This window comes from Bos taurus, chromosome 16 (assembly GCF_002263795.3).
Source record: "Bos taurus isolate L1 Dominette 01449 registration number 42190680 breed Hereford chromosome 16, ARS-UCD2.0, whole genome shotgun sequence".
NCBI lineage: Eukaryota > Metazoa > Chordata > Mammalia > Artiodactyla > Bovidae > Bos > Bos taurus.
In genome coordinates this window covers 38,194,264-38,220,155 of record NC_037343.1, presented here as the reverse complement: position 1 = coordinate 38,220,155, position 25,892 = coordinate 38,194,264, and the positions used below count along the sequence as shown (strand labels likewise).

The 25,892-nt window shown below is 45.4% G+C and overlaps 1 protein-coding gene across 3 annotated transcripts in view; it reads right to left on the bottom strand.

Moving 5' to 3' along the window:
• Positions 1 to 19,951, bottom strand: part of PRRX1 (paired related homeobox 1) — an 86,035-nt gene extending 66,084 nt beyond the window's left edge. For 2 of the 3 annotated variants that reach the window (XM_059875483.1, XM_010813225.4), the window contains exon 1: positions 18,657 to 19,951. In XM_059875483.1, the coding sequence (XP_059731466.1) occupies positions 18,657 to 18,897 (241 nt within the window). In that variant the 5' untranslated portion in view covers positions 18,898 to 19,951. 3 annotated transcript variants of the gene reach the window in all.
• Between the last annotated feature and the right edge of the window lie 5,941 nt (positions 19,952 to 25,892).

Genomic DNA, 25,892 nt, shown 5'->3' with positions numbered 1-25,892 from the left:
TGTTCAAATCACAAACTCAAGAAAAAAATTGCTCTCATTTCACACCCCGCTGCACCCAACCACTCCCGCTTCTTTGTCAACTGACTCCAGAAAGCCTGCTGAGAAAAGGCTTGTAAGTTTGAGAGAAAACCTGGGTAAGGAAATACAGAAAAGATGAGGCTAAGAAAAGTAAGCACCTGGGGTCAGTCCTCCAGTAGTTAAGGCCTCTCTTATCTACTAAGCCAGCAGGTCCCTAGCTGCCTCTGGAGCCCCTAGAGTAGCCACAGTCTGGTGCCTGCCACCTATACCTATGTTCAGCTTTATATTCATATGGTCGGTTCATAACACTGGTTCAATAGCGCCATCTCTCACCCGCCAACGTGGCCCACTGCAATAACCTAATTGCTTTTCCTTTCTCCTCTAATATCTATTTTCCATATAGCAATCATATTGTTCTTTTAAATAACATCAATCAGATTTTAAAACTCCATAGCTTAAATCCCTCCACTGGCTTCCCATGGCTATCATCGTCTCACCTTGACCTACAAGGTCACTATCACCAGTCCCTTCCCTATGTCTATGATCTCATCTGCCAAACATCCTATCACTTGCTATCTTCCAGTCACATTGACCTTCTTTCTGTCCCTTAGACCCATCAAGTTTGTCCCTGCCACAGGGCCTTTGCACTTGCTGTTCATGCCCACTGCCTGAGAGGCTCTTTATGCTCATCGTGGTAAGCTCATTTATTTCATTTATATTCTTGCTCATATAATCCTGTTCATTTCCTTTCTAGGACTTAGCATCATGTGTAGTTGAATCATTTATCTAATTGTTCATTATTCACATGTCTATTGCCTTTATTTCCCAAGAAAATGTAAGGTTTCTGAGAAGAAACAATTCATCTCTGTGACAGTTCGACTTCTGTATCTCTAACATCTAGAATAGTGACCGGCACACAAGCAAGTACTCAGTACATAGTTGTCAAACACGAGGAAATGAGTGACAGAAAGAGAAAGACGATGGAATAGGAGTCTTCCACAATCATGACCGACATCAACCTAGGTTTCCAAATTTGTTTCATTAGCAAATCTCAGAAGACAGAGCCTTGGGCAGCCCTGGGTTTATTGAGTACTTGCCTAGATAATGGCAAATCAGTATATTATTTCCCATTAAACTACTGGTTCTGTGTGTTTTTCATTCTTCCTGGAACTAAGAGAGAAGAGGGGTAAGCAGAATGACTGAGGCATTGAAATCTCAGTGGCATTCTTAAAGAAACTGGGCAATGTGACCATGCCATACATGACATGAGAGCACTTAGAGAGGAGGGATGGAGTCAGACACGGCTGTTCAGGAGGTAGGAATTGAAGACAGCTGCCCAGAGATTAAATTCATCCAGTTCTAAATTTTCCCAGCACTTACACTAGTAAAAAGAGAAAGACACCCCTGTCCTCCTCACGATTGAGCCACTGGGACACTCATCCAGGACACAGCTCTCTGGACGCCCCTGTTGTCACTGGTCTTCATCTATATCACACATTTACTCGTTGGAGGGCGGCTTCCTGGGACCTGGTGGGGGTTAGCTGCTAAGTCATGTTTGACTCTTGCAACCCTATGGACTGGCGCTTGCCAGGCTCCTCTGTCCATGGGATTTCCAGGGCAAAAATACTAGAGTGGGTTGCTATTTTCTTCTCCAGGGGATCTTTCTGACCCAGAGATTGAACCCAGGTCTCCTGCATTTCAGGCAGACTCTTCACCGACTGAGTCAATAAGAAGCCCCTAGTGGGATCTTAGTCCTGGGACCCTAATCACTACTTATAACACTGCATCTGGAAAAATGAATTTTCAATTCCAAATAACCAAATCAGACTGATTCTTTTAAATAAAACCTTATTTTTCACTACAAAAAATAAAAATCATTTCCATAGCAGGAAACTATGAGTGAGCAGTCACTCAGTCGTGTCCAACTCTTTGTGACCCTGTGAACTGTAGCCCATCAGACTCCTCTGTCCATGGGATTATCCAGGCAAGAATACTAGAGTGGGTAGCCAGGGGATCTCAGGCGAATTCTTTCCCATCTGAGCCACCAGGGAAGCTAGTGGTAAAGAATCTGCCCGCCAATGCAGGAGATGCAGGAGACATGGGTTCAGTCTCTGGGTTGGGAAGGTCCCCTGGATGAGGAAATGGCAACCCACTCCAGTATTCTTTCCTGGGCAATCCCATGGACAGAGGAGCCCCATAGCTCATGGGGTTGCAAGAACCGGACATGCCTGAGTGACTAAAACCATTGCTGCTTAATTGTCATTGAAGTATCCAGTGTCATGAGAGGTTTTCTTTGTGAGAATGCAGTTTTCTAAAGGACTATTTTTTTTTAAAACTGTAATCCCAATACATAGTCCAGTACCACAGTTACAGGGGTACCACATACCGCTAAATGTCACAGAAGAGCCACATTCTGTGTCACATTCACCTCAACCATCTTCTTCCACTTTTCCAGCCACTGGAGGATAAATGATAGGGTGATGGAATACAGGGTACCAGAGGGGTCAAGGCAGGTTCTGGTTTTGTCAGGCTTAAGGCAAGTTCCTCAACGCCCTCTGAATCTCAAAACCCTAGCTGTAAATTGGACATGATAATATCTACAACTTAATATTATGTGAAAAATAAAACAGCATAAGTAGTATAAATCACCCAGCACAGTACCTGTTCATGATGAGTGCTCAATGAATCTAAATTTCTTTCCTTTATCTCCCTTCCTCCATTGAAAAAATCCAAAGACGTTAAAGTGGGATCATCTCTGAGCCACAGGGCCAAACACAAGGAAATAGAGAGACTAATCTAAATTCACTTTACTAATCCAAGAACCTTTGTTATCTCATTGATACATTTTATGTTCTTTGGGGTTAATAGGAATTGAAGCACACTTTACAGATACACTATAGAAATTGATATCACATAGGGGATTATTTTTTTCTATGAAGCATTATCCTTGCTACTCAGAAAATCATTTAAACCAGAAAGCCCAAGCTGCCTTTCATAACTGTTCAGCTCAGAGAAAAACTCATTGATAAGTGAGTCAACAAAGATAATTTTCAGGACAATCACAAGCAAGGCCAAGCATCTGCAAGACCTGAAATATGGGATGTTATGACACTGGTGAATTACTTCTGACGTACTTAATTATGCAACAACAAGATTTGCAGGAGCATAACCACATAGTTCCCCTGAGTATGCTGCCAGTATGCTCCACAAATGATTAAATATAAAATAAACAACAGCTAACTGTGAATTATGGAGTTGTAATTCCACTCAGGGGGTTCCAGTGATGTCATAAACCGCTAGAGCAAAGTTTATGTCACCAAAGGATCCCAGATGGGCTTCGAGGCCTCTAACTCAGCAGTGGTCTCTGCTGCAGCTATGACTCCAGGAAAGCTTTCCCTTTGCTTTTTGCCCCTCTCATGGCTGCAAAGGCCCTCCTTTCTTGTTCTCTTCCTCTGAGCTTTCTAAAAATCACACTTACCCTGCTTTTCCAAATGCAACTCCTTTTTAACTGAATGATCTGTCATTTAAAAGGCTATCCACATCTCCCCACACACTCTTTGGACAGCAATCTATGACTTACATATACTTCATTAGAAAAAAAGCAAAGCCTGACATTTAACAGAAAAGTCCATTTAGGGCAAAAACCCTGGCGCACACCTTAAAAGGAGACATTTGAGATGTAACTTTAGTATGTGCCAAGCTAATGTATGTGCCCACTAATGGAATAAATTTGTCTCTAAGCATGGCAAACTTGGAAAAGTAGTGTTGAAATTTCAAAATACAACCTTCCCACAATGTCTGAAAAAAAAGGTAAATTAAACTTTAGCCTCCTCAGACCATGCAGAAGTACACAAAATTGCATAATATTAGAAAAACTGTGCTTTATCCACCATCAGAAAGGAAGAACTTTGTAAGACAATAAGATATTAAATACAGAATTATAACTTTCTAAATGTGCAATACTTTCATCTGAAAACTTACTTAAAACTAAAGTGTAATTGCAAATATTAGTATCTGAGTGATAGACTGCCCCTTCTATGACACATGGTTTTCTCCCAGAAGAGCTGAGATAACAATCACTGAAAATTCATCACAGTTGGGATTTTTACAACTCCAAATAATTGCCTCAAACTGTTTTTCTTTGTTTTATGTGAAGCATTTAAAACAGTGCCAGGCACCTAGTGAGTGCTCTGTGTATATTTTTTTTTTATCTCCCACTTTGTTCATACATTTATTTTTTTAAATAACTGCTTTTTATTAAGCCATCTACAACATGAAAAACACCACGCTAAGTACTCTGAAGTTATAAAATATCTGCCTCTCTGCCCTTGTATTCAAAACTATATTACACCTAGTTAAGAAGATAAGATTGACACTTAGGGAGAGTTAAATAACAATGGAAAACACATTACACAGTGGATGCCACAGAAAAACACATCATTTGATACCAATTACTATGAACGAAAGTGGTGTACATCAGTGTTTTCAAACTTTGTGATGTATAAAAACCATCCAGGATATTTAAAATGCAGGTGTTTGTGAGATTCTGATTCACTGGGTGTGGATGGGGTCTTGGAATCTGCATTTTAAGACTTTCTCTTTGGATGCACATGGATGAGTTAGGCAACACACTCTAAGATACACAGGATTAGGGCTTCCTTGGTGGCTCAGTGGTGAAGAATCTGCCTCCCAATGCAGGAGACACAGGTTCGATCCCTGATCTGGGAAGATCCCACTAGGCCATGGAGCAACTAAGCCCGTACATCACAACTACTGTGCCTGGGCCCAGTAGAGCCCGGGAGCCACAATTGCTGAGCCCGTGTGTCACAACTGCTGAAGCCCACGCATCCCAGAGCCTATGATCCGCAACAAGAGAAGCCACCACAATGCGAAGCCCACACACCACGACTAAGAGAGTAGCCCCCACTCACAAGTATAGAAAAAGCAGTATAGCAATGAAGATCCAGCACAACCAAAAAGAAATTAATCAATTAAATAAAACTTTTAAAAAGACATACAGGATTAGATGGCAAACACATTAGGGGAAGAATCAGATTATCTGTTTATTTCTCTTCATCCTTTTTCTCCAAATCATTAAAAATGAACTGCTCGTGGGAGAGACATATACAGGAGAAAGAAAGGAAGACTACAAGGACCAAAGGACAATTTTCCTAGATGAGGGCTACACGCTCCCTAAATGAAGGCAGTAAGCCACTTATCTACACCCCCAATTAGAGACTACATAATACTGTAAAGTGCACAAAGTATTTTTAGCAAACACACAAACACTTTTCCATATGTCAAAACCAATAATCCTGACAGAGCTATGCTCCTAATCTCTGACTAATAACTACTGAGTATGTTTAGGAGATGATCTCTCATCTATCGTGTGCAGAAGATATATGGCACCCTGCTTCCCTAGACATCTAGCACATAAGTCTTGCAGTAAACCATCATCAAAGTGCTTCACCCACAGTGACCCATTTTCTCTTCATGCACCACAAGCATTAGCCATGCTGTTCTGTTCTGGAAGAATGCCAGGGGGAGTTAATCGTTAACTGCTTGGAAAAAAAAAAAAGAGTCTTGGATGCTTCATGATATAGAAATGCAGTCTGTATGTCTTCCAAGTTTATCAGATTTCAAAGCCATACATATGCAAGCAGGTCACGTATCAAACTCAGAACAGAATGTTTATCTTACTCAACTGGTTAGGAAGTCTAAGTTGGCAAAAAGAATGGCAATTTTATGTATAATCACAGTTAACATGATATTATTCATGTACAAAAAAATTAAGTAAACCCCACAGAAACCTCATAGGAGTGGTAAGACAGTTAGCTACGTTACAGATATTATACCACAGAGAAACTGTAACATGATTGGCTTCCTAGAAACTCACTGGCTGTGTCAGATCTGGATAAGAAGTCTTGACACCTGGTATCCTAAGCATATGTCATAATTAAATTCAATGTCTACACTGGGGATGGGTATTTGTCTTCTTCAGTCACAATAAAGGTCTGTAGTGATAGATGAAGCACATGGAGATATGAGAGGCTGATGCCATCTCGAACTTGAAAAAAGTGTGTAATACTGTTTCATGCTAAAGAAGGGGAGGTTGACCTGAAAGAAATAACCTTAGTCGGGAATGTCTGAGCTAGACTCCTGGTGCTGCAGGAACTTATGGTGTGGTCTTATGAGTGTCACTAAAAATTGTAAGGCATAAGCTCCTAACTGTAGATCAAAACAGATGTTCCCTAGTCATTCAGTAAGGGATATGATGTAAGACTGTGACTTTTGGAGGATGGGAATAGTCCTAATTTCAGTGACATTAAATGCCCTCCAGCATGGATTGGGAAACCACACTGAACACATAACTGAGCTTGAACTTCTCAGAGATGCTACTGAAGTGCAGAACAGGGAAAGGGCATGCATTCAGGGAGAAGGGGAGTAAGGCATTGGGGTCTTTGTTTACATTATCTCATCATTCCAAACAATAAACCCGAGTGATAGATATTAATGTGCCAATTCTTTCAATGAGAAAACCAAGACCCAGAGAATTGTCTAAAGTCAACCAGTAATTAAATAATGGAACCATCATTTAACATGGATTTATCTAGAAACAAAGTAAAATGCTCTGAATCTCCTAGTGTCCCTAAATCTAAATTAAATATTCTTGTTTCTGAGAACAGAGTTTAAATATATTGAAATTCATTCTTACTTTTGATCTTTATTTATTATGTTAATTTAGAAAAGCCTCTATTAGTATTCCTTATCATACACTAATGTACATAAATTTAGCCCTTTATTTCTCAAATAGTTTCACAAATGCAATGTCTTTTTGGCCTGCTACATTCCCATGAGGAAGATAGGCACAGTTTATGGTGGAAGTTATATGCCCAGTTTATAACAAAGAATAAGAGTCAGAAGAATTAAAAGAGATTTGTGCAGCACAGCTGTGTACCATGAAGTGGCATGCTGGCATCACCCTCCTAAGTCAGTGTTGTTTCCCTAGACAGTAATGTATCTAAAAGAATCTGTTGACATCAAAGGTGGTGGGACACAATGAAAAAAAAAAGATAAAATGGAATCAGCAGAGAAAGATTCAAGGCATTCAACAGTAGTTCACTAAAATTCTCCAAGCCACAGTTTCCTTATCTGTAAAATAAAAAGAATTATGTGATCCCAACTCATTTCTTAGAATTGCCTTTATAAAACATAATAGCACTGGCATATGTTCTTAGAATCTGTGAAGTAGTTTCATATTTTATCTCACTTTATCCTTCTTATTAATGTTATTAATTCTTTAAGACAAAGTAGGTCATCGATTTATACAAGTAATAAAGGGAAAGAATTAAGTAAACCAGCAGTCTGAGTATATTACTGCAGTTTAAATTATTATACTTTTAAGGCCTACCCGAACACAGCTGGAATTTCCTGGCTGTTCAAGGTAGCCTTGAATCTTCAAACCAAAAAAAAAAAAAAAATCCAAAACAGTGCAGACAACAGATACTCTCACCACCCTGAAAAAGGAGAATGTTAGGGTAAAGGGGAAAAAGTTATAAATTTAAATAACACTTCATATATTTTGAGTAAAAAATGATCACACACAGAAAAATCTCTTCTTCCCTGAGGGAAGCTGAGAACAGTCAAACGTGCAGTGATATTATTTTCTCTTTCTGTTGTCAGAGGAGATTCAGCCTTTGAAATATGTGCAGCAAGACTGCAGATTTCAGTTTCATGATTAATGAACCAAATTACGTTTTATTTCTTAAATGTGTGGAGGATTCATCCTGTGGTCTTCCCTCGAACTTGAGGATTAGAGCAGCTGAGCAGCACATCTGGTTGTAGGCAAAGCGCTCTGGGTGGTTCTCCTTTTCCCCTCCTTTAGAACTAGGCAATGTGGGAAACTGCAGAAACTTTTATTGGGCAAGTGTGGTTTTTAGTCCTCAAAAATGATGATTACTCTCCCTGTTCCCCCTTTCTCATGAGAAGGAAGAAGGTGAATTATTTAGCTCTATCGAATAATAATTTTAAAATTTTGTTCCATATGATGTTTTATCACTTGCTAATACTTACCCTAAAGAAAATATTTGCACTCATCAGGCAAATATTTCAACATAAACTTGCCTGGGAATGATTTTTACACAGACTTCATAATAACAATTTATATTTTCTCTGCAATTATCACTTTAAGTAAGGGCTGGGGGACTGCCGACTTTCATATCTGGATAAATGCATTATCTTTGATTTTGCTAAGTGCTTCTTTCTCTGTCAAAACACACTACTGTGTGCTGGGATAGGTCATTATCCAGCTTGATCATCATTCTGCAGGGTACAGAAAAATATCGTTTTCCTCCTCCTTTTTCTACAAAAACATGTATGAGTCTCAAAACATTTCATAAAAGAAAGTTAAGATCCAGGGATCTACAATAATAGAAAATTTTCAGTCCCTTAAGATATTTTCTCTGCAATTTGCTTTGTGGCACTTTTCCTCACTAAATCATGTAAAAACGAATTTTTTTGTTTTTTTGTTTGGAGCTCTCCAACTGTGGTCTCGGAATGTCCTTTAGGTATTATGCAGGCTTTTCCAATTTCTAAAGGAGACATGTGCTCATGTCTAGGGAAGGTTCCCAGCTAGAACAAGCAGAAAAGAAAAAGAAACTGTTTACTCAGAAGGTCTTTACTGCTGGAAATGTACCCACTGGAACTTGAGAACGCTGGGAAATAGCTGTGATGTCACAGCTCTCATCATCTTTGGAGAGCTTTTGTTTGTTGTTTGTGTGTTTGTTTAACTTTTCGGTGAGAGCAAGTGGGTTCAGTGTGTGTGTGTTTTCTTAATTTGGGCGAAACACAATCTTTGAAAAAAATTTTTTTTTAAATTGGCCATCAAGAATGTTAATACAAGCTTTGTGCAAAAGATAAAAAGAAATACTTTAATATTAAACTGTTACCTGCGTCTACCTCAGGGTGGTGAAATATAAGTGACCTGATTTTCCCGCTAAAACTTTTTAATGTAAAATAATACATTTTCTAAAATGAGCCTGTATCACACTTAGGTATTATTCATATTTTAAAAATTACTTGCAACAAAGATTTCATAAACAGAAGGGCCACTCAATGCTTCCAATGGATGCAGGGAGACCCAATAAGTTAGGAAGCTGGCTTAGAGAGCAAATGAGATATTTTAGAGATTTTAAAAGGAGATGAATTCAAATGAGAAGAGAAATTTGTCGACATTTAGAGTAGGATTGAACAGAGGCTTGAAGGAAGGAGTCAAGGATGAGTCCAAAGTTTCTGAGTATTGCAACCACATGTTTTGATACAGGAAAATAGGAAAAGCTATCAGAGGATAAGATTGGGAAAATGAGCTCACTGATGCCATGTTTTGGTTGTTTTGAAGTTGAAGCATTTGAGTTGTTCAAATGGAAATGTCTAGGTAGCTGCATACACAAATCTGCAGCTCCAAGGGGGGCCTTAAAGATATATCCTGGGAGTCATTTGTATATAGATGGTTACTAAAATGGTGAGCCTAGGGGAGATCTCTGGAAAAGGAAATGGCAACCCACTCCAATATTCTTGTCTGGAAAACGCCAGAGGAGCCTGGCGGGCTACAGTCCATGGGGTTGCAGAGAGTCGGACACAACGGAGCAACTAAGCACGCAACACGGAGGAGATCGCTAAAGCCTTTAAAGGGTTTAGAGCGTGAAGAGGAGGGGAGGGGACCTAGTTCTTACATTAGGTTGGCAAGGGGATCCACTAAACTTGGGGAGCTCACTCTATGACAATAAACATTTACTGAGCACAGGCGAGAGTTTGCCACCTGGCCCAGCGGTATATGACTGTTATAATCCAGCATTTAGGGAAGCAGCACAGGTAGAAAATTGAAAGAAAAGTCACAATGTACATAATTATTTAGTGTCACCTCCCAGTCTGGATTAATGGTGATGTGTGTCAGTGCCCAGTTATAAAGATTTAGATTCAATGCCTATTTCTACTGGAATGCTCAACTTCACATATTTATGAGCTACTTGTAAAAGAAACAGACTAGTAACCAGTTCCCCAAACCTCAGTCCCCATGAAGTCTCTAACTAGGCCATTACAAAATGAATTGTTAGAGAGGACAAATATGAGAAAATGCCTGGTACATTATTGATCAAAAGTCCTCACCTTTTCTAAGGATTCTAGATTTAAGAGGCTTCTGGATCCCTGGGTTGGAAATATCCCCTGGAGAAGGGCATGGCAAAACACTCCAGTATTCTCGCCTGGAGAATTCCATGGACAGAGAGGCCTGGTGGGCTACAGTCCATGGAGTCACAAAGAGTCGAACACAACTGAAGTGACTTAGCATGTGGCCTCCTGGCACCAGTTTTTTCTGCAGCACACAGGTTGTGGATAGCCAGTTGGGGTACAGGGAATGAATTCAAAGAAAAGGATGATGGATAAGCTCAGAAGGGCAGGAGACTGTCTCCCTACCATTCACCAGGCCCAAGCCAATTCTACTAAACCCTTTGCAGACTAGCATGACTTTGTGTGGATAAATACAATGGAAACTTGAGAAAACATGGTTCTCTGTATATATCCAAAGTGCTGGCTAGGCCCTTCACTTTGCCCATAGTCAAGCTGATTGAACTTAGCATATTCTGGCTCAAATTTTTATTGAGTTGGGCCCCTTGGCCTTTAAGTTTTATATCTCAATTGTCTTTGAAAAGATTTGGCCTCCCCATATATATTCAGAGCACTGGAAGAGCACCCATCTGTTTTTATGCTTATTTGTAAAACTACACAGACCTTCCAGCCCTGTGAGGTCCTTTAAAACATAATGACATGGCTGATGGTGAGAAATTAAGTGAATGAGGTAAATGTTCTTACGCTCAGACAAACCTTTGTGGGAAAGCAATTTCCCTTCCAGTTCTGGCCTCATGCTTCTGTTTCTAGTGAATACCCAAGCTCAAGATTATCTTGGAAAGTATGTATTAACCACCATGGATGCTAAGAAGACAAAATATTCATTCTGCCACTTTGTTTTTCCCAGCTTTGACTTGTCCTATTGACCCTCCAAGGTCAAAGAGCGAGAAATAAACCAAGAGAGAAGTAGAAAAATCCCAAGACTTGCTTAAGGTATATCCTCATCTTTCCCGTAAGTCTCTTGAAACCCTTGCCCCAAAAGGAAGATCAGTGGAGGCCAGGAGTTAGATTCAGGGGTTGGAAATGCCCAAGTTGCATGCACACATAAGACAGTGGGGGCAGCTACTGTTCTTTCTTGAGGGGAAAAGGAACTCTAAGGTGGCCAAAGCTCAGCCCTATCTAAGGATTCCAGGTACTATGAGGGTTTCTGTGGCCATTTTGCAGTGTCTCACTGATACGGCTAGCTCCCTGTCTCTCAAATCTGCCCCTCTTTCTGTAAATACTTGGAGTTCATCTACAGAAAAGTCTCACCCACGTCCACAGGGACAAACCTTCTCCTTCTCCATGGGACCCAGGCGTCAGCCCAATCACCCACTTATCCAGGGTCATCTAGTCCCACTCTCCTTCTGCCTCTTCCTGCTAACCCTGGAATCCTCACCATTTTCATTGCAAAGAAGTTGTTTCCGTTAAAACGCATGTGGAGCATACAGTTCAGCAGTCCCTGAAGTGACTGCACGCTAGTGATATCTCCCATCTCTTGCTACTTGTGTAGAGGGGTCTTCTCTCTACAGTACTTCTCTCTCTCTCCTGCTGGCACCCAAGAGTTTTTGAAGGCGGGGGTTAAGTTCCAGCCCTGACCTAGGAGGAATGCGCCCCCTTTCGGCGAGAGGAAGCAAGGAAAGGAGCTTCTAGGAAGGCTCGAGAGACCGATTTAGCTGAGAGCTGCGCCCCAGCGCCCTTGGAATTGGAAGGACAAGGGTTGAGGTGGGACGGGGCGGGGGATTGCATCTTTGTCCAGGCCAGCAGAGATGGAGAACTTTAAAATCTAAAATACTATGGTTCTATTTATCTTCGCTGATTTACTGAATTAATTTTCCCTTACTCTTTATTTCTTCCGCCACATCGCCTGCAACCCACCCGGCAAAAAGAGTCAAGAGTCTGCAGTTCTGGCCAGTGCGATCGCCATTCCTGCATGAAAGTTTCACTACAGTCTCTTATCCGCTTGTTAAGAACATTTCTAATCGCTTGCAAATAACTCCATGAAAGTAGACAAAATAGGAACCAGAGAAGCTGTCCCTGTCTTTTCTCATAACTCGGGTCCTGGGGATTCAAGTTAATACACATTTTTTCAAACGTATTTCTCCTTTGGAGCTGAGTCTGGGGAAAACCAATAATGGTAAAAAGGAGGCCCAAAGTTCTTAAGAATTAGAGCTCCCTCATTACCGTGGTGCAGCAAAGCAACTGGGCCATCCGGTGCTCCAAGGACCCAAAGACAGCATTCTGGTCCCAACTCAGACCTACATAAATTCCTGCATTTGAGAGCTTCAGGGGGAGCAGCGGAATCCTTGACTCTGCTTGTCCTCAGACTCGTCTGAGAAGCCACTTGTGTTTGTGATTGATTTGTTCTGACATGTTTTCTTTCTTTTCTTTCATAAACTTTCCCTAACCCACCACCACTTGTGCCTTTGTTCCCCTTCCCCTCCCCTAAAGTGGCTATTGCCTCTATAATCGGCTTCCCAAATATTTTTTCATCAAGAAAAGTGGTTCCAGGACAAGTGAAATGTAGTGGGATTTTTTTCTTTCTTTCTTTTGGTCTTAAACCTAAAATTGATAGCCCATAATTCTCTGTACGACTGCTTCCTTCAGGCTGCCTCACTAAATTGGACAAATGACGACGCCAAGAATCTAATATTCAGACCACGGTGGAGACTCCTTGCTCAAAAATTTTCATACGTGAAAATCAAACCCTCTGACCGCTAAACACCGATGACTGTCCCTCAGACATCCCGGCCTTGTATCTCCGCATTTATTGATTTTATAACAAACAGCATTCAGAGAAAAGGAGGTCGTGGTGGTTTGTTGATACCATTATTTACTGTTTGAGATGGTTGGTTTTTAATTGAGTGTTTTTAACCTGCTCATCAAACTATTTGATTTTACAAGAATCCAAAATCTTGTGTATAATAATAATGCTGTTGACATGTGCATCTTTTTTGACTTTTTTAAAAGTTAGGGGGTACCAAATCTATGGGACTGGCACTCGCCCCACCTTAAATTAAAACCCCAATTAGAAAGAAAGAAAAAGAAAAAAAAAAAAAAAAACCCGTCCAATCAGATTACAATCGTGCGCAATCACAGGTAGTTCTGTAAATGTTTGGACACCAAGTGGCAACTGGGAATTGGACCTTTACCGAATTTTTTCCTGTAAATGTCGGGATCCCTAGCTCGGAGGAATGATCTGAGGATCCTGTTGGTTGAACTTACAAATCACTTGTATGGAGGATGCTGAACCTCCGTTTTTGTTCCTCGGAAGGATTGTCACCCCCTCCCCCCAAAGCTTTTCCACCCTCTGCAAAGAAAAATATGAGCACAATGCAAGCCTTATCTCCTTTTCTACAAATCCACTCCCCCATTCCTAAAATGTGTACTTCTTATGGCTTTTACTGACCCATCTCTACTAAAGGGTAAAAAATAAATACATATTCTGAGAGTCATTAAAAGTGCGCACCTCCAGGAACGGGAGGCACGCGAGGTTCGCACGCACAGGCGCGCACACATTTGCAACTTCCTTGTACCCGAGGCCCTGGCGCTTGCTCGGGCAAAGGACTGGGGTTTTCCGGGAGCTACAGGTCTGTTTAGACGGTTTGCCCTACTAAAGAGAGGGAACAGGTAAACAAGAGAGGGGAGAGGAACTGTAAAAGAAACACATCTTTTAAAGGAAAAATCAAATTGGTCTAGAGATCCTCATCGTTGAAAATCTATAGATGTTATTTAAAAGTGAAAAAATGTAATGTTCTCGGAGGTGGCTACTGGCCAAAGCAACGTTCAAAATTCGTATCTGAGGGGATCTGAGCCGGTGAAGTAGAAACATAATTTTGGCTCTGAAATTGCTGAGGTATTTTTTCGCAAGGGGCGGGAGAGGGGTGACTCTTGTTGATTTGGAGATGATTTATTTACCCGTGTCGTAAAATCTAAAATGACGCCCCTGGGAAGACGAAGGAACTGCAGGGACCCGTGTGACCTGTTGCTGCCCGCCCGACGCCCCTAGTTCTGAACTGAGCTTGCCGGGGGAAGGTTAAGGTCGCCAAGCAAAAAAGCAGGGTTGCATGACGCCCAAGGTGAGAGAAAGGCGCTCCGGAGTCTCGCCAGGGCCTCCTCAGCGAAATGTACGATAGAGCCAGTGACTCACTGACTTCTAAAATTGGGGGATCTGGAGCCCCGGGGAATATTAGCAGCCGGGGCCTCGGATTTTAGAAGCTCACCTCCCCGACGCTTCAAACTCCAAGCGCCCTTCGCTCCAAAGCGGGAGGAAGTCACTAGACTGTCAGTTTCTTCGAAATATTGAGGCCATTCAGCCCCTTGCTCCTGCATGTGAGATAAACAAGATTCACCGCATCTTTTCTGGACTTGACATTCGACGCTGGGGACTCAGTGACCTCCCTTGATCCTGGATTTCACTGCCTCCTCTAAAGAGTAAAAAATATTTCCAGGCTACGCTTAAAACGGTCTATTTCGTTGACTCCCCCTTGAATCGAGATCACTGAGGCCCAAATTCAGAGTGGCGGCACCGGCTCCAGGTTTCCCGGGGTGTTGCCGCAGATTTCTGGTGCCATAGGTGTTGCAAATACAGAGACTCCGGAGGGGCCCGATGTTCCGATGTGAATTCCAACAGGGAAGCAAGCGCCCGGTGCTCTCCCGGGCGCTTCCCTGGCCTTGAAGAGCCGGCAGAAATGGGCCCCCGGGAGTGCGGCAGGCGGGTTGGGCGGGTGATTCCTTCGCGCCGCGTTTACACCTCTCCCTTTGTGACAAATCGATTTCCCCGCGCCGCTGCTCTGTATTTGCCTCGCACAGCGGCCCGGGGCCCAGCTGCTCCGGGTGCACACTTAGCACCGCCTTGTGAATGCGTGCGTGTGCGCGCGCGTGTCTAATTGACTTTCCGTCTACCTTTTTATGACTACATGTGTTTCCAACAAAAGGTCTTATTAGGACAATCTGGTTTCACTAATTTAGAGGTTGGGAACGTGGAAGGCAGGCGCTTTTTTAAGAGTTTGCAGAAGTTCAGATTAAGAAATGACAGCGGGATGCACCGTCCTCCTAGGGGTAGTTCTGCCTATTTTTATGCCCTGTTCCTCTTTCCTCTCCCTGACTACCTCTGTTGTACCGCCAACCCACCCTTCACACGCCACATTCCCCCATTAGCCACTGGATTTCTGACGATGTTAAAGAACCGTTTCTTAAATCACTGAAAGTGTTTGAACCCAGAAATTTGAGAAATTTACTAGGTTGGGAATATCAGTAAAAGGAGAAAGAAATACTTCAACAGAGAGGAAAGTGGAGTGAATAAAAAGGGGGGAAACAGACTTGTGGTGTGGCCTGCAGGGGATCAGTGGGAAGCCTTCACTTTGGACAGTGCTTGGCTCCTCTTTGCTAAGATGGGTCCAGTTTGTAATTGGAAAATCTGCAAAATTAATAATCTAACATTGCAAGTGTAAATACAGTCTGTTTTACTTATTTGAGTTGAATAGAAACTTTAGGGAGGACGTGTTTCTATATAGCTCTGAGAAGAAAAGGGGTCTTTGAAATGTTCCCCATCTCTCCAAAGGAGATTATGGTTTCTCACTTGAGTAGACACCCAGCATGCTGCAAAAAGTGCCTGACTCTTGGTGCCATCCTCTGTCCCTTGCAGCTGGCAAGCCTAGCTCTTGCCCTCTGCCTGGAGACTCTTCTCTGATTCACAGTCTGAGCCTCACTGTCCATGGCAAACTGAAAGCCCAGTAGCCCTCCACCAGTCCTGACTTCTGGGTAACTGTGACAGCTTCCTTGGCATCTCCTGGTTGGGGCCCAAGACTAAGGACAAAGGTCCTCCTGAACACTTGCAACCACTCAACTTACCAGACCCTCTTATTCTCACCCCAGAGATGGGGAAGGAGGTTGAGGAAACACGGCTTCTAAAAGCAACTACCCATTTGTTAGAAGGATGGGCCCTGGTCATCCCCAGAAAGCAAGGTCTATGGCGGTGTTTGGGTGTGTGTGTGATTTTGGCTACTTCCCCAGATGTCCAAAAGTTCATCCCCATCACTTCGTACTGCATTCTGTGGCCTCCTGCTGGAACTGTTTGTCTACCATTCTTCTTCAAGCACGCTTTCCCCCAGAATCTCAGTTTCCTTTTCTGGGTCGTTCCTTACTCCTAGAAACTCTGTGATGTACTTAAGTATCAAGTGGGCAGGTTTCCACAGGTCTCATCCCTTTTCCTCAGGACAGACCGTCCCCAACTTCTCCTGCTGCCCTTTGCCTGTCCCCTAGCGAACTAGCGCCCCACAGTTGCCACGTGCTCAGCCCAGCCTCAGGCCTGGGTCTAGAAGAAGCCATCCCTGAGTCACCTCCCCACGCCAGCCTGCAGCCTCACCTCAGATTAGGGGTGATTCCTAGCTGGTCTCTTCAACCCAGCCTTGCTGGGTACCCACTAGGAGGCCACCGTGGACCCAAACTCTCCTCTCTTTGCATCCACATAAAGTCAAAAGACAGGAACGATCATCATCCCTCCAGCTCTGGCCTGTGTGGACCCTGGGCTTGCTCTGGCCACCTACCTGGGCCTGCTTTACACAGCCCTCTGCTTGCTCTTGGGACAAAGCAACTCTGGCTGGTCTCCCTCAATGCACCCTGACCTTCTGTGCTGCAGTTTCTTCACAACCTTGATTTCTGTTGTGGCTCCAGCCTTCTTTGAATAATGGTAAATGCTGTGATTAATAATTAGCTGTGAAGCTGAGTGATAGGCACGTGAAAATTCAGAATACTGTTCTCCCTACTCTTTGCTTCCCTGATAGCTCAGTTGGTAAAATATTCCCTAGTAAAGTGTTTAAATATTATTTCACAGTGCATTTTCTTGAGCTACAAGTGCCTACACCATCTATTAACTTGCTCCCTGCCTGTGCCACCAGCGAGCAGCTCCCCAGAAGGTGCCAATAACCTCAACAAGGACACCTCTGCACCTAGCCGTTATCCAGGACTTGGGGACACCGGGTCTTCATTCCTCAGTTTTTCCCTAGAGCCTGGCCAGGTCAGATCCCCCATCACCCTCTGCCCATGCCCACAGTAGGGTGGATGGGCCCTAGTTTGCTTCTGGCTAAAATACTGAGGGAAGCCCAGGCCTGGACCAGGGATGCAGGGCGACGGGCAGGCGGCCTGCGGTAGGGATGGGCTCTCCCTGCGGCCTGTTTCAGTGCTGCTCTCCCACCACTTTGCACAGGACTTGCTTCCAGCTGTTTCTAAATCCTGTTTGCTTTGCTATGTGTTTTCCAAGAGTCTGACCTTGGCACTGTTATTTGAAAACCATAGATTGCCAGTGGGTTCCCTGGTTCCACAGCCTCTGAGTTCCAAGACAAAAGAGCAGTCAGCAAATAATAGAATGGAAAGGGATCAGCCTCATTTAAAAACTTTCAGCCAAGTTCTGACTCTTGCAACCCTGAGGAGGAAATATCCAACCCCATTTCACCTGGGATAAGCCATGTGACAGGTCTGTTACAGACTCTTCTAGGACGTATGGATATACCTGAAGTCACGTTTTATAAGGCACAGCTAGTAACAAGGCGAGAGTTCCTTGGGGACGTGATAGCAATCAAGGAGAGTGCCAAAAGGAGACTCTACATGGACTTTTCTGGAAATCTTAGAGCTATTAGGGAGAGTTCTTCCAATGTAACACCGGGCTTGGCATTGGAGCCCGGGCCTCCGTGGCGCATCTCTCCTGTGTGGGACCATGCGGGGCAGCGGCTCGGGTTTCACCCCTAAAGGACCCTCCCTTTGCTTCGTCTGAGTTTTCCCTTGTCATTCAGGCCTTTCATTCTACCGAGAGTCTTAAACCCTTAGGCAGGTGTCGGCTACATTCCTAGACAGAAAGCGGATACAGCGTTCGAGCTGGGCGCTCCAGGGCCGCCCCTCTGGCACCTCCGGCCTTCGGAGCCCGCGCGCGCTGCGCCGCGGAAGCAGCGCGGGTCTAGCTCGCTTTACGCGGTGCCCTCCGCCTCTTCGGTCCCTTCCGCCCTCCAACCCGCTTATGCCAGCCAGGAGAAGCCCTTCGGACCCGACTCAGCATCCTTAACCCGATGTCTTCTCAAACAGGGCGGGCTCCCAGAGTTTGCACCGATTTGGGACCCTTTTCCTGCCCAGCCCTTTCGACCGGCTGGAGAGAAGATCCGCCAGCCGCGCTCGTCCGGGACGGAGAGGCAGCGCAGCCGGCTTCTGCGAGAGTCCGCGGCGGGCAGTGTCGCCGACCCCAGCCGGGGCCTCGGAGCCTCCCTCAGGCGTCCGCCCGGGCTCGTTCCTCAGCGGAGCCCTCCTCTTCCCTCCGTCTGTGATCGGCCCTTCCTCTGGCCACTGCCACCAACCTCTCCTCTTTCCGGACTTTCTCCCTCCGGCGCCCGGCGAGCTCCAGCCACCCAGCCCGGACGCCCCCGCCCCCGATCCGGCATACACAAACACACACACACACACACCCCGCGGGCACGCGCCCCCTCACTCACTGTCCTGTTGCGGGGTGTCGCTGCCGCTGGTGAGTCCCGGCGACTCCAATAGGCTCCGGCCCGCCTCGCCCACGCTCTCGTCCGCCTGCGCCGCCACCATGTCCCCCGCTTCCTCCAGGTCTAGCAGGTGACTGACGGAGAAGTTCTTTTTAGCCTGCAGGGTGTCGAGGTTGCTCGGGCTGTCCAAGCGGCCGCCCAGCGCCGGTTGCCGCTCCAGAACGTGCCCGTAGCTGGAGGTCATGGTCTTCCCCTCCGATCCCACCCACCCCCCTTTCCCGCTCGAATCAACACCAAACGCTGTGGGCGCGAGGGGGGAGAGGAGCCGAGTGGGGCAGAGAGAGGGGGGGAGTGGAGAGAGAGAGGGAGAGAGAGAGAGAAGGAGGGGAAGAACAAAAAAAAAAAAGTGGAAAGAGGGCGGGGGACCCCCTTCTGTAAGAGCAGAGAGTTCTGCACCAGCAGCTTTCGACAGCCTCGGTTGCTTTCCTGAGGCCAAGTCCGGCGCGGTCCAAAGAGATAATCCACACCAAAAAATAAAATGAAAAGTCACCCTATGTTCAAGTCAGGAGAGGAAAAAAAAAAAAAAAAAAAAATCCCTTCCAGCTCTCCAAAAGCGTCCACACGCACGCACTAAAAATAATAATAAGGGGGAGAGGAAAGGAGAGGCCAGCAGGGCGGGGGAGTTAGGCAAACAGAAGAAGAGAAGAAGAAGGGGTGGGAGAGAAGAATCAAAGTGGATTTTTTTTTTTTTTTTTTTTTAGGTTAAAAAAGTTATTCCCAGGCAAGAGTTCAAGCACCAACAGAAGAAGGCTTGTTCCAGCTTTAAAACATCTTCAAGAAAACGTGTTCCCCCTCTCTGCACTCCTGTGGATTCTCAGGAGTGACTAAAGTTTCAGGAGGAGAGGGTGATGTCTTGCAGATGTATTGGAGAGCAGGAGTCTCACTTTACTTTTCGTAAGGAGGGGTAAAAAAAGCGGGGGGCTCCAAGAGTCCGAAGGAGGGTGGTAGTGGGCTTCCCCCGTTCCCTTCGCTTTCTCCCCCTCTTCTCGCTGAGCTCCCTTTTCCTTCTCAGTTGGATCAAGAAGCTCTCTGGCACTTCAAAAGGCACAAACTGGCATGCAGAGGAGGCTTTGTAGGGAATACAAGAAAATTGGAGACCCCTGGGAGGGCAGATCTCGACTTAATAGGAGCCTGTAATTACGTGGCAAAGCCTTTGTGCGGTGCCTGACGGTTTACAGACCCCCTTTCTCCATCACAATCTCCTTCTTCCTCCTTTCCCCCGGACCAGAAAACAGTCTGATTAAGAAAACCCCCTTTGCCAACTTCTGAGCAAGAGAGAAAGAGAGAGGGAGGGAGCCAGAGAGGGAGAGAGGGAGGAGGGGGAGAAGAGGGAGGGAAAAGAAAGGAAGAGAGCCCCTTTGGATTTTTTAAGTAAAGGTCTAATTATCATTCCCATGCAATAGTATCACGGGGAGAAAAGACAAACTGAAACCCACATTCACTTCAAACGGGCTGATTATTTTGCTTCGGCATTAACTCCTCCAGATTTAAGATCCTGTTGGAAAATCTCATTTGCATGTTTTGATAACAGCTGCGGGGAAATTTGTTGGAAAAAATCCACAACTGTCTCAATCAAATTTTCTTCTCTCTCTGCTTTTTTTTTTTTTTTTTTTAAATAACATTTCCTGCTGTTCTAACAATTTGGGGGTGGTGGGGGTGGAAGGAGCGCCTAAGAGCAGGGGAGACAGCAAGGAGATTAAGGCTACATTCGGTTCTGCAAAGAGTCTATTAAATAATGTGATAAAATGACAAGAGCGATCATAATGGAAGGCTCTTCCACGCTTCTTCCGTGGACTAAAGGCAGGTTGGGGAAGATCTAGAAGGCGCTGAATCGATTCGAGTCTCTCCGCGCAGCTAGGAATCCCAGGGCCAGGCAGTAGGAAATTTACATATTTATTTAGCTGGAAGAAAGGACTCTAGGAGTTTGTCATAATTGCTACCCTTCCCCCAACCCTGGCCAATTTCGTAACCTCTTTGGTGCGGCCAAGGTTGCTTCCCCAGGCTACAACGCTAAGCCGAGAGGGTCGCGCTGCCCAGATGCGGAGGAAGCAGGGCACTCCTAGAGCAGCTGCGGGCGGAGGCTCAGGGTCCAGGCCGGCTGGCGCGGGATGGGGGAGGGGAGGAAGGACTGAGAGGGGTGGACCAACTCGCGTCTAAATCTACGGATAAGGCTTTGTCGTCCGACTGCTGAGCCCTAACTTGACAGAGGACAGAGAGGTGCTGAGCGATTTTTTCATGACCTGTTGGAATTTAGTAACAGCTTTAATAGTCTCATTAGAAATGAGTTACTATATGACGAGTAAGTAAAATATTAAGTGCTTATTTGTGGCGTTTTATGTTCTTTAAACACACACACACACACACACACACACACACACACACACACATTCCCCCACTCGCTTGATAAGTAAACTTTTCCTGCTATAGCCCAGAGGCTGGGCTGGAGAGAAAGAAGGGTCCGGGTGTGTGTAAATGGTTTCTGGGCTCCAAACGGCCATCGTTAGCCCAGAACTTCCAGCCCTGATCTAGGAAAAGAACATTTGATGCCATCAAAGGGCTGCAGATTGAAACCAGATGTGCTCGCCTCGGTTCTTTCCATGCATTTAATTAAGGAGCCGGGATGGAGAAGACTTTTTCATCATTAGTCCACCCACTCCCCCCTCCTCTTTCCATCCCTTCGCCCTCCTACCCCCTCCGCCCCCTCCTCCGCACCCGCCAGCTCGCACCCCCCGACCGGGAGCCCCAGAGCCCCGCCAGCGTCGCGCACTGCGCCGAGCCCGTCGCTCCGTCTCCCCAGTGGTCGCGGCTCCAAGTCTAAACATCTGTCCGCGTCTGGGCCCGGGCGAGCTGCGCGGCAGGGCTAGCGGAAGGCTGGTGGGAGACGGACGAACTCCCGGGTGGGCCCGCAGGAGTGGGAGCGTTGGAGCCGGGTGCCTTGCGCGGTTTCCAAAACCGCTGCTTGCGCGCCCGAAGCCGAGCGCCACGTGTGTCAGTGCCACCGGCTGGAACGGACGCGACTTTATCGCATAGAGAGCTTTTCACCCGGCGTCCGGCTGCACGCGCTTGGGTGAAAGGGCCGAGGGGCTGTTTCTCCCTTCTTTCCACGCACTGCGAGGAGCCGCTGGGTTTGTCCCCGGAGCCGAGTCAGCCTCCTCGAATCTTCCCAGAAATGGAGCAGGCCCTAGCCTTTCTCTCCTCCCCCACCCTCATTACACAGTTCTATTTTACTATTTCTTCTCGTCCTTGATACCGACCGAATTGCGCTTTGTGACAAAGGTCTGGATAAGGAACCAGAGGCCTCTGACACTCCACAGGACTTGCCACTTACCCCGAAGACCCACTGACCTCCGTCATTTGAGAGGAGATTGAGCTTCGGAGAAAGTTGCCTTGTCCAGGGTGTGCCGTCTGCCTGCTTGGTGACCGAGAGGTAGCGAGCGACTGGGAAGAGATGAACAGTTGGAAACGTAACTGAACGTCTCCAGTACTGTTCCGCCGTGTTTTCCAGGGAAACCAGGTGCTCTCTAATATCATCCGCTTGGGATAATATCAACCGATCTTGCCAATACCAAGATGCTAACAATTTCAACGAAATACCAGATACATTTGCTTAACATTTGTCGACCAAATATGTAATTTATACATATGTATATGTACATTTCTATGCGCAATATTTCCCCAAAATGTCTTCTGGACCGAGAGCCCAAATACCAGCAGACTGTGCCGGGATTGTCCGGCTGCCGCAGCGGGGCTGTCTGCTCTGCGCTTAAGTCCCGAAGCCTGGGAGGCCCGCTCCAGGAATGGGTTGGCCTTCGAGAGCTACTTGAGGGGAAGAAGGTAGACAGAGTGTCCTTGAATCCCAGAATAAGTTGGAACTAAGGGTCAGACTCCCTGGGTGTCCAAGGGAAGAGAGATGCCAGGTTGGGACCAGGTTTGAAGGCAGGTGGCACCCCACTCCCACCTCCACCTCTTGCAGTCAGGCATGCTTTCTTGAAATCCTGTGGGAAAGGTCCCCAGGACTCCTCACTGCTCCAGAAGGCAGCTCCTTCAAGGGTATCCATAGGCCTTAACAGCAGAGACCAAGTCCCAGAGTTCTCACCGCAGGGATCTAGGGAAGCAGGGTGAGTTGGGAGGACCCTCCAGGAAGGTCCCCAAGAAAGCAAATCCTTCTGGCACAAATCCTGCAGAACTGATCTTTGCTTGTTTAGGTCTTTGTGGGGGTTTTTGCCTTTTTTTTTTTTTTTCTAATAACAATTACTAGTGGATTGGATCCACACCCTTATTATGTTTACACAAGACATTTGTAATGTATTGAGATTCTGGATTGTAATAAAAAGCCATCGGGATAACTCTACAGGGAAATTCATGAGCAAGGAGCTCATTCACCCGGTAAATGGTAAAAGGTGTCCATTCCTGTTGCCAGCTGGCCAGGCGGGAGATGGCTGACCTGGAACCCTCAGCGTCAGCCCTGGAGTCAGTGGGGACACGGTACCTCGAGCACACAGAGGCAGGAGAGGGAGCGCCTTTTGAGCACCAAGGGTCTCTGCACCTGGCCTCTCCTTTCTTCTAGGAGCCAGGTCCTGATCATCAGCGGGGTAGAGGGAGGGGAAAACTGGTGGATCAAAGTTCTCTGGGCTCAGGTTGCAGGAACCAGGAGGGCCAAGCACCTCTAGAATGCGAGAACAACCATCTGGCAGAAAGATGTCAGAAGAGGAGAAGCTGTGGCTCTGAGCACATGTTCATCTCCCAAGTAGGCGGCAGGCTTTGCCTGGGAACTTAGAAGGCCTCAGAGAGGCTGTGGCCTGTATAGTTCCCTAATCACTACTTTGTTTTCCCCATGTGACTTCCTTTGGGGAAGAGTTAGAATAGAGCATTTCTAATTCAAAGTCTCCAAACATGTGTACATCTTTCCTTGGCTTTTGTCTTGACTTCCGTCCATCCATCAGCGATTATTAAAATGTGAAGCTCTGGATTGTGTAATTAACCGGAACTCTCTTCCTCATGACTGCTCCAGTATCTGAGAGTGGCTTTCCAACCCTTCCTCCTGCCCTAACCTTTTAAAAATAACTCCTGTTTCTAGATTCCTCCCCAAGTAAGTGGGAGGAAGTCTGGGACTAGTAAGGAAACTTGCCAAGAGATCAGACCAAGGTAGGAAGGAGGTTTGGTTTCCAGCCATGTGCCCTTGGGTGGTCCTATTCATAGTTAGGTTTGGTATTGATTATTGCCCAGGGGTTCCCTGGCACTGGGGGTTGGCAGAACTCTGCCTCATCTGGCTAGCAGAATGCCCCCCACCCCGACCCTAAGCAGTTTCCCCTCTGAGGTGGAAGCCAGGAGTTGCAGTCTCTGACATTTTCATAAGCTGACATGATAATCACGTGTGACAGGTCACAGGTTCCATGACATGTAAACAAGACAATACCACCCTCACGCAAATAACATGCTGTAGGGGTGGAAATGCTTTACTCCTCGTGGTTGACATTCTAGTATATATATTCGTTAACAACAACAACAACCAAAAAAAAAAAAAAAACAGGGGGAAAGAGTAAAATGCAAGATAGACTCTGCAGCATTCCCATACTTCAGTGTTTCTGAGGTGATTTTTTATGCCAGACTTGGAAAAAACTTTCCTTTGCCCTCCCACTTCTGGTTCTTATCATAAGTGGCATTTTAGACACATTTTCCCTATGCATGGGTAAATGCTTTTTACTCATCCCACCTCCATCCAATAGCCCTATTGGATTATTTGGGAATTTTGCAATAATCAAAGAAAGTAGGACTAAAAACACATTTCCAAGTAGTGAGCTGGTAATAGGTTCATTTTGTTACAGTTTGGGAAGCCCAACAAATTCACACGGGACCTAATGTGGTTTCAATGGAGCCATATATTCTTCAGATCACTGGATGCTGACTTTGCATGTGCCACTAAAAACACTGGGGACCTGCACGTTGGCAAATGCACTCTCAGACTTTCACTTGCTAAATGCCTTTGCAGTAACTGACAGTATTGAGCACTCTGTTTTCGAGATTTCTCCTGGTTCTCTGTTTCTCTAACCACTTCTTCTTGGCTTTCATAGAGGGTTCTTTTTCCTCAGCTTACGCCTTAAATATTCATATTATCGGAGTTCTGTTCCTCATCCTCTCTGTCATTTCCAATAAACGGGTAGAAGATCTCATACTTTCATGGGTCAATTACCACTGGTTTGTCAGTGAGCCTAACATCTAACTCTTAAGCTTTGCCACCTACTCACTGTCACCTTGGGCAAACTGGGCAAGCTACTTACCTCTCTACACCTCAGTTTACTCATCTTTCCAAATTAGACAAACCACAAATATTCATGAGAATGCATGCAGGTTATTTGACATAGTACTTACTGTATAGTAAACCCTGAAAAAAAGAATAGCTATTTTCTTGATGAACTTGCACTTCATTTTGTTGTTGTTTAGTCACTAAGTCCTGTCTGACTCTTTGCTACCCCATGAACTATAGCCCACCAGACTCCTCTGTCCATGAGATTTCCTAGGCAAGAATACTGGAGTGGGTTGCCATTTCCTTCTTCAGGGGATCTTCCCAATCAGGGGATGGAACCCACATCTCCTGAATTGACAGGTGGATTCTTGCCACCAGGGAAGCCCATGCACTGTATTAGGGAACCTTAAACTCACTGAATTCAGTCCAAAACTGAATTCAGCCTTATCTTCCCATGCTCCTCCCCTTTCCCCAGTAGGAAACCTAGCAGTTACCTCAAATTCCTCTCGCTTTGACACCACCTCCAGCTTATCCAGGTAACCACTCAGTTCTGCCTATTTTATCTAGTGTCAATCCTGTCACTAAGTAGTTGAATAAGTGAGTGAGTGAGTGAAGTCACTCAGTCGTGTTGGACTCTTTGCGACCCCATGGACTGTAGCCTATCAGGCTCCTCCGTCCATGGGATTTTCCAGGCAAGAGTGCTGGAGTGGATTGCCATTTCCTTCTCCAGGGGATCTTCCCAACCCAGGGATTGAACCCGGGTCTCCTGCATTGCAGGCAGACGCTTTACTGTCTGAGCCACTAAGTAGTTGAATAAGTGCTTGTCAAATTGCAAATGATGTTTAAGTAACACTGGAGCAAATGAATAGGCAACATTACATGTGAGTATGTAGCTATAATATTTAGGATATTCACATTATATTTATAAACATAAT